Source organism: Passer montanus, unplaced genomic scaffold (genome assembly GCF_014805655.1).
Source record: "Passer montanus isolate IOZ18808 unplaced genomic scaffold, ASM1480565v1 scaffold22, whole genome shotgun sequence".
In the NCBI taxonomy this organism is placed as follows: domain Eukaryota; kingdom Metazoa; phylum Chordata; class Aves; order Passeriformes; family Passeridae; genus Passer; species Passer montanus.
The window spans coordinates 885,856-897,065 of NW_024366815.1; the positions used below are offsets into that span (position 1 = coordinate 885,856).

Sequence of the window (11,210 nt, forward strand, 5' to 3'; positions counted from 1 at the left end):
ATACTTTATTTTCTTTCAGCTGTGAACTGTTCTTATCTCAATCCAGGAGTTTGACTTCTCTGATTCTCCTCCCCACCAGGGTGGGTAGGAAGTGAACAGGAGGCTGTGTAGTACTTAGTTGCTGGCTGGGGCTAAAACAGCAACAGCCCAGCACTCCTGAATTTTCCAAATCCAAGGTCTACCACCTAAGCATCTATCAACCTGACCTTTATAGTCACTTGAAATATTAGTATTTAAAGTTAAGACTTGGACAAATTTTAATTTCTTCTTCATGTGAAGGATGAGAGTACTTAAATGATCCACCATGGCCACAGATAACCTGGAATTCCAGGAAGACACAGTGACTTCTATGCCCCACTCTTAGTTTAAATTCTTCACCTGGGAGAGGGCACCCCTGGATGTGTGGATAGACTGGGGAAGGAGATGCTGGAAAGCTGTGTCACAGAAAGGGACCTGTAAGACAATGTCCAAAGGAGGGCCATAAGGGTGGTGAAGAGCCTGGAGGGGAAGCCTTGTGAGGAGTGGCTGAGATCATTTGGTGAGTTCAGCCACAAGACTGAAGGAGATGTCACTGTGGCCTTCAACACCCTCACAAGGGGAAGCAAAGGAGCAGGCACTGATCTCTGCTCTGTGGTGACCAGTGAGAGGGGGAATGGCTTCAAGTTGTGTCAGGGGAGGTTTAGGTTGGGTATCAGCAAAAGGTTCTTCCACCCAGAGGGTGTTTGGGCACTGGAACAGGCTCCCCAGGGGAGTGGTCACAGCAGCAAGCCTGACAAAGTTACAGAAATGTGTGGACAATATTCTCAGGCATGTGGTGTGATTCTTGGGAACGCCTGTGGAGGGCCAGGAGTTGGACTTTGATGTTCCCTTTGGGTCCTTTCTAATTCAGGATATTCTATGATCCTACGATTCACTACTAATAAACACAAATTAGAACACTATCATTTTGAGGAACTGCAATTCACAGTTTACACCAGTCTGCAAGAAGTCTAGAATTAAATACAGAAACTTTCCTTAAAAGCACCTTTCAGCAATCACTTCATAGAGCAGATTTTTTCCTTTGAGTCTTCTGAGTGGGAGATGCACAACTGTGATACTCAAATTCTGAGGGATCAGCTTATAAACTGAATGTTCCCACATCTCTGTGGGCCCTGGTGGGATTCACTCTGGAGTACTGAACAGGCCTGCAGCTGTTACAGCAAGACCTCTCAATCATCTATGGAAGGCCTTAGAAGTCTGGGCAGGTCACTGTTCACTGGAATCTTGCCAGCGCAATTCCCATTTACAAAGGCGTGAGGCAAAAAACGGAACTGGAGACTTATTAGCGTAACCTCAGCTCCCGAAAAAGCTATGGAAATACTAGGTGCTACTGGAAGGTGAAAGAACTGTTAAAGAACAATGCAATCATCTCCCACAGTCAAGACAGTTTCACAAAGCAAAATTCTGTTTAACCACCCTATCCTTCTATCTTAAGGTCACCTGCTTGGATGAAGGGAAGGCAGTGGATGCAGCTCGAGTTTGACTAAAGCTGCTAACATTGTCCCTCACAGCATCCTTTTCCAACAAGTTGCCCAGCTGTGAGATGAGCAGGTTCACAGTGCTCTAGCTGGATGGCAGCACTCAAAGGGCTCTATTGAATTGGGCTTCATCTGGCAACCAAGATTTGGGCGCACCATTACCAACTTGGCGAATGATTCAGACTGAGAGGTACTGTGGATGCTCTTTAGGGACAAGAGCCCTTGGTGAGTGATCTAGATAGACTGGAGCATTGGGCAGTCATTAATGGAGTGAAATTTACCAAGTTCAAATGCTGGATTCTGCACCTGGCATGGGGTAATGGCAAGCACAGGGATGAAGTGGGAGAGCAGTGGCTGGACAGCTGCAGAGGGAGGTGGGGCTGGCTGGTGCTGGGCTCAGGGTGGGTGAGCAGTGCCCGGGCAGCCCCGAGGACAGAGCCCAGCCCAGAGCACCGAGCACGGCACAGCCCAGGGAGGGATCTGTCCTTGGGGCTGCCTCTCCTGGGGCTCTGCAGCTGGAGAGGGATGGGAAGGTCCTTGAAGGTGCTCTGAGGAGGGAAACAGAGCTGGTGGGAGGGCTGGAAGGAACTCCCTGTGAGGAGCAGCTGAGGAATTTGGGCTTGTCCAGTTTGGGGAAAGGGAGGCTGAAGGGTGACCCCACTGCTCTCTGCAGCTTCCTGAAGAAGGGAAGGGAATGGGGAGGTGCTGAGCTCTCCTCCCTGTAATCCAGGGACAGCCATGAGGGAGCAGCTCACAGCTGCACCAGGAGAGCTTTCCTGCCCATTAGGAGGCATTTCTGTAAAGAGGGGGTGGTCAGGCACTGGAGCAGCTTCCTAGAGAAGTGGTGGATGGCCCAGTCTGTCAGTGCTCAACAGCATCTGGACAGTGCCCTCAACATTTTGGCCAGCCCTTGGGCAGGCAAGTGACTCAGAATGACTGTAGGTCCAACTGGAAGAGTCTCTTCTATTCCTTGAAATTGAGCAGAGTCTACTTAGACTGTCTTCTTTCTGATGTAAAGCTTAGGCTTTTTATTTTCTCTGCATGTTTCCACATGAAGACTTGATATATTTTGAGATATTCATACTTTAAGATATTACAAGAAAGGTGTGTATGCTAAAAAGAATTGCACAAATTTTTCAACTAAGTGCTGAAATCAATAAAATTCTTATTATTATCATTAGGGAGCATTGAGTAATCTAAAATTGGAGACTAATATTCTTCAAAAACATATCAGAATTTTTCACAGCCATTTTGGCAAGAGAGAACCCTTAAAATGTGACCAATATTGTGTTTATTATGAAAATTTCTGTTTGCTGCTATAAACACTGCAGTGTCAGAACTTCCAAATGGTGTTTGTATAAAGAACTAAAGACTTCAACTGCAAGTGTGATTTTTTTCTCCTCATAAAACAACTTGTTACTTGGAGCAGCTTTTTAAGAATCCATAGGTTAGCTCAGCATCCAGAAACACTTTATTTTTTCAAAATTTATGAGGCTCACCTATGCATTAAGTAGGTAGAAAAACATTTGTTTGTTTATTTATTGTCCTGGTTTCCAAGAAGATGATTTTTTAATTCTGTGAACGGTCACTTCAAATACTGGAAAAAAACTTAAAGACTTGTAAAATCAAATCTTACCATCTTCCCCTGCCACCACATCTCTTTCTCAAATATACTAGAGTGGAACACATGATTTGTAGCACTCTGTAAACACACCAGTAAGGACCTAACAAGTCTGCTTCAAAAAAGTAAGCTCCCTTCAGACATTTTAAGTGACTCTTGTGTTTTCAGCTCAAAATGTTAGATTCCTTCTTATGAAAGGACTACGTAAACACTGATTGCAGTGTGTCTTCACTTCCAGATGTGGCAAACACACATACCATTTATAGAATGTTGAGTCTGTAACTGATAGCAAATTAAACAGTACCTTAAACTTATGATAGCAAAGGAAAAAGGTTCTTTGATCTGTTTTCCATTTTCTCAAAAACACACTTAGGATCAGCTATTAAACTTGAATGTTATTCCAATTATATAACTTCAAAGGAATTGTTCAGGATCTTTAGTCTAAAGATCACCTCAGCCCTGTAATAAAAGATGATTTTAAAAATTCATCTGCATTTGAAAACTGCAGACATACAGATCTTGGTTTATTATTCACTTAACCTTTATACTTAAAAGGAAGTTCTATACATAAGTCCTAAATATTCCCTATAACTGTCATGTAAAATGTAAACACTGTGAGCACTCAAAGGAACTAGAAGATTAGCTAAATTTAATCCACTATTAAACACCAGAGTAAATTAAATTCAGTGTACGTCACATCAATTTTCAGGATAAAAAAATCAATTGAAAACACGGACTTATTTCAACACCTCCACAAAAATGTACAAACTAAAACTACATTAGGTATGTAATTTCTGCAATTAGCACATCTCTGCAATCATTTGTTAATAATCTCTGATATATTTGCTTTATTCTTTTGGGTTTTATGTTATTCACCACAACTTAGGCATTGATGGAGTTCTTTATTACAGATTTATGGAATGACCAACATAAGATTCAAATGTGGACTTTAAGGTGCCGCTCCAATACAAGCCAAAATTGTAAAGATGTTCCTGACCGGATTTAGCAAATTAAGTAATATGATCTCAGAAACTGTGATATAATAGATGCTACCAATTACTTTTTAACACTCTGGCCACAATTTAGATGGACAAAAACTACTAAGATACAAAGACTTGTGGCAGTGTATCTATATGAGGTCTGTATTGATCGACCTATTCAGACACATAAAACACAGGTATACTGTCTAACACAGTCATGGGTCCCCAGGTTCCACTAGAACACTGCTCCTGGTCCTAGAAATCAGAGTAGGACATTTTTTTAAAAAGGTACCTGTCCATGAAAGTACCTTCTCTACTTTCTTAGACACATTACTTCAATTGGATTAAGTCCCCTGCTATTTTCCGGTGCTCCATCTCTCCCTGATCCATCCAGCCTCCCTTAGGCTGGTTTTCAAGCCCTGTTAGAAGGGATTCTGGGCTCCCACGGTGACAGCAAAGCCTTGGGGAGCAAGGCCTGTGCTCCCCGAAGCCGAGGCAGGAGACGGGCCTGGGGGCGGCACACGGTGACTCGCCGGTGCTGCTGACTGACTGCAAGTGGCCATTTTAATCTAGGGGCCTGGGGACCCGATGCTGTCGCTGATCATCCTCCTGCTCCTCGGCGGTGCCCGGCCCGCGGCACACAGCGGGATCGGAACACACACCCGCGGGCGCGGCGGGAGGCTCCGAGCGCAGCCCACGGCAAGGGGCGGGAGCTGCCGGGGTCCCGGCCGGGGAGAGGGGCCCTGGGGGGGCCCCGGGGGGTCGCGGCGGTGCTCACCTGTACTGGGCAGCAGCCCCGCTGTGGGTGAATCCAAAGTAGTTGCCGGTGGCCATTTTGGCATCTTCCCCCAGCCGGCTGGGCACTGCGGCGGCCGAGGGGCGGCGGCGGCGGGGGCCATCAAAGGAGGCCCGGCGAGAGGAGGCGGCGGGGAAAGAAGGGCACACACAGAGGGACAAGGGAGAGAGAGAGAGCGCGGGAGCGCCGGGTCAGACTCGGCGCCTCAGGACCGACCCCCGCCCGCCGCCCTCTCCCCAAGCACGGACACGCCGAGCACCGCTACTCACCATAGGTGAACGAAACTACCGGGCATATGGGAATCATGAGTCCGGCCTGGCAGCGACGGCGGCGGGTGAACTCTCAACTCTCCCCCCCCTCCCTCCTCCTCCTCCTCCCGCTCGCTCCCTTCCCCCACCCACCCACCGACGGCGACAACGGCGGAGTGCGGCCGGGCCGGCTCCGCTTGCGCAGGCGCGGGATGTGCGCGGGGGCCGCTGGGAGACGTAGTCCGGTCGCGGCCGGGTTCGCGCTCAAGGAACAGGGAGCCGCCTCCGCCCCGGGGACCACGTGCGCAGGCGCGGGATGTGCGCGGGGGCCGCTGGGAGCTGTAGTCCCGCTGGCCGGCCTTGGGGAGCCGCGCTGGCGGCGCCCATGGAGCGCCCTCACACACGCAGGCAGGCACACGGATGGGTGCGCGGCGTGTGGAGTCCCGCCGGGCTCCTGCGGCTTCCTGCGCCTGCAACGCTGCGCCAGCCTCACCCACGCAGCGCCCAGCCCCGTGACTTTTCCAGAAGCCCGCAGTCGGTCAGATCGCTCCTGAAACGCGCTGGGCAGCACATTGCGGCCAGTGCCGTGACCTCCCGGTCGAAGGTGTCCGTTCTCCATGGCTCTGCCGCTCCTACCGGCAAATCCTTCCCTCGGAGCATCAGATGTCCTCCAAAACAATGAACAAAGCAAAAATTGAATGCTTAAATACTTTCATCCCGTTTATGTATTTTGCCTGTGCTACGGTGTGCATTATTCATAAACTAATCAAGGCTTATAAAATTATTAATAAGCACTGGATTCAATATAAAGTGTAATTTCGGATATAATTTTGTTTATTGTGAGTTAAGCCTCCTCAAAACACACCTGTTTGGGATGCCCTCCTGCAGTCCTAACAAAAGCAGGGATTCCCACATCGAACAGCAGCTGGAGTCATAGGCACTAGGCCTGCAAGGATATTATTGTTCATAAAATGAGAAGGGGAAAGTACTTTCTCATCTCGTAGCTAGCATTATTGCAGCTGCATATGAAGTACAGCCATTCCCAATGCCAAACATCCTTCCCAATTCACTGAACATAATTTGTTGGTCATTATTATTAATTTTGCATAGGAACTGAATATTACTGTACCTGCTGTTCATTCTTATCCCAAACAAGCACAACGTAAAAGAAATCTTCTTGGTTCTACCCAAAGTGCTTTTCTGGGAAGAAAGTGGCTACTGGGTGAATATTTAATTGCCATAAATTAGGAAAGAAAAACCTTAATCCCCAGTTCCATGGGACAGTACTCAAGGAGAAGATTCTACAGAATCCTTCTGTAGAAGAATGTAGAGGATATGACCTCTGTCATGAAAATGTCAATTGACTCAGGAGATATAAACTATATAAATATCTATATAAATAATATCTATATAAATAATAAATCTATTTATATTTTGTCACTATCCTTACTTCTATTAAAATTGCTCATAATTAGACCACTGGATTATGCTGCTTGGACAAGAAGGCAGCACAAGGTTTTTTTGTTCCACTATCTTTCAAGTGTTTTCAGTTATAAGCCGTCCAATATCCTGATAAATACACAATCTTCAATATACATTTCATTTAAAATATAAGCATCTATACATAGACACAGACATTCACATATCTTTTATCTCCGCATCACTAAAGCTATTTTTTGCAAAGTAAATAGGCCTGCCATTGCTATTCATTTATGAGATGAACTTCATAGAATGACAGAATCAGATTGTCTAGGGTTGGAAGGGACTTTAAAGATCATTTAATTCCAACTCCCCTACCACAGACAGGAACACTTTTCAATTGTCTGGGGTTGAAAGGGACTTTAAAGATCATTTGATTCCAACTCCCCTACCACAGACAGGAACACTTTTCACTAGTCCTGGTTGCTCAGAGCCCCATCCAATCTGCCCTGACCTTTGTCAGGGATGAGGCACCCACACCTTCTCTGGGCAACCTTTGCCAGTGCATCATCCAATCTGCCCTGACCTTTGTCAGGAATGAGGCATCCACACCTTCTCTGGGCAACCTTTGCCAGTGCATCATCACCCTCACAGTAAAGAACTTCTTCCCAATATCCAAGCTAAACCCTCTCCCTTTCAGTTTGAAGCCATTTCCCCCTTGTCCTGTCACTGCAGGCTCTTGTAAACAGCCTCTCTCCATTGTTCCTGCAGCCTGCCTTCGGGTACTGGAAAAGTCACCCCAGAGCCCTCCCTTCTCCATGCTGAACAAACCAAATCCACTCACCCTTTCCTCATAGGAGTGGTGCTCCAATTCCTCTGATCAATTCAGTGATGCCGTTGTGGACTCTCTCCACGGATGAATATCAAGATTATTAATATATACTTCTATTGATACATATTATATTATAATGTTCCAAATAAATTTATTTGAGTTTATTTGGAACATTTTAATATAATGTTATTTACCCTCTTTTCAACTTTGTCTCCATGAAAAACAAACAGAAAAAAAAACCCAACAAAAACCCCAAGGCTTTCATACTCACAACTGAGATTTTTGACTTAGGTTTCATAACTTTCCTTCATCCAAGTAGTTTCTAGTACTTAAAATTCAAAAACCTCACCCTCTATGTTGTGATTTCAGCCCTATATATTTCTGAGCATAAGCTCCCATCTGGCAGCCCAATTCAGCTGCAATTTCAGAAGTTTCAGATTACTTTCCTGTGTGAATTTTTCATTTTGAGTGCATATATTACTTTAAAAATACTATAACACAGTTTATGAGAAGTCATACTTTTTAAATGTGACAAAACAAAAGTTAAAACCCAAGGTTTCCTTTCTCTTTTGGAAAAAACCCCCAAACCACTAGTATTATACAGGTCTTTCCCTCAGCAGTTTCCTATTAAGAACCTGATGCTTCCTGGTGACTCTGTGAACCATTACATAACATCTATTTATGCTACAACTAGCTTGGAGGATCAGATTCATGGTCTATACTTAAAAAACCTCAGTGGATTATAAAACAAGATTCTATCTTCTTAAGACATGTATCAGATTGCTTAAAAATGAAACAGTAATAAATTCAGATTAGGTCCTTAAGGGCATTTTGAACTTTTCTGATTTCTATATCTTTAACTGGAAAGATAATACATGGAGTGATAAAGTGCAAACTGCAGCAACGGGGAGAAAGACAGAAAAGCTTTAGTGAAACATGGAAAAAGTATTTTTTAAATAGGAAAAAGAAACTTCTCTATCCCCAATCCTAATAAGATTACAGAAGAACAGCCAAGAAGTTACAGAATGAAAACATATGCTGGAATACAAATCTTTAATTTGGAATTATGTACAACAGATACTCTGTGTAAAGTTCAAAGTGTCTAAAAATATCACAGGCAAAAATGGCAAGCAAGCTGGCATTCAGGAAAACACATTTTTGACCTTCATTTCAACCATATGAGAAGAGATCTCCAAAATATGGTGAGAAGAAGAAAGCAATACAATAACAAGCAAGTGTCATCAGGCCTACTATTTTACTTTACTATCCCAAGATCCATGTGATAATGTCTCTGCTGCTACCACAGGACTGCAAAACTGCGACTGGAACACAATGGGGAAAACGAAATGTTTTTAAATCTCAAGATTTGCTAAGTACGACTAGGTAAGATTTCTTGGAGGCAACCTTCCAGTTTATGTAAAAGCAGGCTCTCAGCCAGCCTTTGCTTGCCCACCAGAGGGCAGGGCCACGCAGCAGAAGGTGAAAGCTTTCCAACACAGCACAGACCATATTAACAAAAGCTGCTTTTATTTCCTGAAAAGGTAATTTAATACTTAGTGCTCTCATTGTAAATGCTCTAGATAGAAAGGGATTTACAATCAGCATATGGAGACCAGTGCTACCTTCTCACCTGGAAATTATCTCAGATAGCTAGAAAGACAAGACATTCACCAGCTTATCAACCTTCTTATTGCAGAGTGAAATTACATTTTTTTAAGCAGTAAAGACCTCTAATTTTTGAATTATTAAAGCAAAAAAGTGCTACTTTTAACAACAGGGTTTAGACATTGTACATTGACCATAACAGCAGACCTATTAAATCACTCATGAAGTCATTCCTGTTTAGGTTACTAAATTGGAACATAAAAAAGATCCCCACTTCCCAAGCATAATAGAAAGTTATGCAAGTATTGATGCAAACTAAAATTACATGATACACATGAGAAACGAACCAGTTCAAACAAAACCACTGTGTGGTAGCATCCCTTGCTCTTTCTTTCCTGACACTTTAATAAAACTACTGCCAATATTATAAGCTAACCTCCCCTTTCATGCCATATTTCTTCTTCCATCTTTTAAACTAGTAAGCACAAACACCAAAGCTTTAAAAGCTGTCCCACTTAAGGTTTGCCCCAAAATGCTTTTCTTGCTAGCTCTACTATTTCTAGCCAGAGGAGTCATCCTTTGCAGTTAGTAATTGCTATGTGATCAGAAGCACTAGCATGTATTTTTCAGCTCTCCCATTCAAATCTGCATGCTAAAATCTTTTACTGAAGAAAAAACTAATGCTTCAACAATCTTCTCTGCCAAAGACATGTGGGATATGAAATGAGGCAATCAGGCAGTAACTAGAAGAATTTAAGCCCTTTTAAGGCAGCTACAGAAGGAAAGTGTCTGATGAAGAACAAACCCATTACAAAAGTCTATTTTAAGAGCTCAGAAAGTGAACTATACCCCATGGGGGGGATAGATGACTCACTCAGAAGGTAACAGCAGAGATTTACCTTGGAAAAATTATGGCTCCTTTCCCACTGTTCTAAAGAGAGCATTTTTCATTTTTTCTTAGTTGCTTCTTTCTTCTTTTCTAAGTACAACAAAATATAGCGAAGGTAATTCACCAAAAGCTCAACCGCCACTACACTCATTGACCAGAATATTTCTCAAAGAAATTTATTGTTCCTGAAAAGCATAACATGAAATCCCAGTTGCAGCAAACCTTCCCTTCCTCTTACTGACCTGCTATTTAGGAATTCAGCTGTAAAAATAAACTTTGTGCTTGCTTTGGAGGAAATACGGCAGGTGGGAGAAATTAACTCATTAAGAGCCAGCAGAAAATGTTTCTTTTAGTCGGTTTGATGTATGACAAGACTGAAAGAATTGATTAGAAATGCACAAAGAATTGTTGGTTTGAATAAACAATTCCTTGATGATTTGATTAAAACATGAACATTCTTTGTGTACCAAGTGTTGACCTGTAGAAAAGCAAAGCATATATGGATTACAAACACCTGAACTCTCATTATGCTTCTAACATGAAAAATTAGTTGAAAAGAGTAACTATTTACAACTCAATAGTCCTTATTTTGAGATGATCTTGTTGTTGGAGTTAAACATTAAGTGTTACACTATATCTGTTCATCTTCCACAATTACATGGCTTCACAAGCCAGGTGTTGCTGCAGTGGTGATAATTACTATGTTGTCTGCACATCTTTTACTGTGCTTTGACCCCTGTTTGTATAAAAAACTGTATTTTCTTCTTCCAAAGCTCAGAGATGTAGTAAGAATTGTATCTTTTTGTGTTTTTCTTTTCATTTTGTGATCTACATGACATTCTGAAACTCCAAGTTACCACGTCTATTTAGATGAGTACACTTCCTATTTCTGTTATTTCCTACCTGTTTTCCTGCTATTAAAGCGAAGAAGTGAAAGGCATTTCTCACAGCAAAAGCCAGTTTACTTCATGATGAGGGCTCCAAGAACCTCATGGATCCCCTCTGAAAACCTCTTTGGACCTAAGTACTTTTTCAGGAACATTGCTTAGAACTTGCAGCTGATCATGCTGATTTTGGAGGATTATTCCTTCTAGAAACAAGTTATTTGCCTTTCTGGCCTGTATTAATAAACAGAGACCTTTATAATTAAAAAAAAACAAAAAAAAAAAAAAAAAAAAACAAAAACAACCAAAGACTTTTGCTTTTCAACACTTTATTAATAGGTGTTTGTTATTGAAATCATGAAGGCTGATCAACCACTACCTCACTTAGCCTGTATCAATTTTATCTGGTAGTTAGGAAT

General features: G+C 42.9%; 2 protein-coding genes across 5 annotated transcripts in view; both read right to left on the reverse strand.

The window, feature by feature from the left end:
• The window catches only part of ZFR (zinc finger RNA binding protein), a 46,832-nt gene extending 41,485 nt beyond the window's left edge, over positions 1–5,347 (reverse strand). For all 3 annotated transcript variants that reach the window (XM_039709706.1, XM_039709704.1, XM_039709707.1), the window contains exons 1-2: positions 5,184–5,347; positions 4,897–4,981 (exon numbers count right to left, since the gene is read on the reverse strand). In XM_039709706.1, coding sequence (XP_039565640.1) covers positions 4,897–4,981; positions 5,184–5,220 — 122 coding nt within the window. In that variant the 5' untranslated portion in view covers positions 5,221–5,347. The remainder of the gene's footprint in view (positions 1–4,896; positions 4,982–5,183) is intronic.
• Positions 5,240–8,012, reverse strand: LOC120502362 (protein SOGA3-like). 2 transcript variants are annotated; one of them, XM_039709709.1, is made up of 2 exons: positions 7,426–8,012; positions 5,240–5,830 (listed from the first exon to the last, which is right to left on the reverse strand). In XM_039709709.1, the coding sequence occupies exons 1-2, from the start codon at positions 7,434–7,436 to the stop codon at positions 5,257–5,259; spliced, it is 585 nt and encodes a 194-aa protein (XP_039565643.1). In that variant the 5' UTR covers positions 7,437–8,012; the 3' UTR covers positions 5,240–5,256. The 2 variants fall into 2 exon arrangements, with proteins under 2 accessions (XP_039565643.1, XP_039565642.1); XM_039709708.1 differs by lacking the exon at positions 7,426–8,012 and adding an exon at positions 6,028–6,103.
• Positions 8,013–11,210: the final 3,198 nt, after the last annotated feature.

What these genes read in the sequence shown, in the direction of transcription:
- LOC120502362 (XM_039709708.1), bottom strand. Translation starts at nt 6,077, where the DNA reads ATGTGGGAATCCCTGCTTTTGTTAGGACTGCAGGAGGGCATCCCAAAC. An exon ending in CAGGAGGGCATCCCAAACAG is followed by an intron (nt 5,831 to 6,027) that starts GTGTGTTTTGAG and finishes ATTGTTTTGGAG; the next exon opens with GACATCTGATGCTCCGAGGG.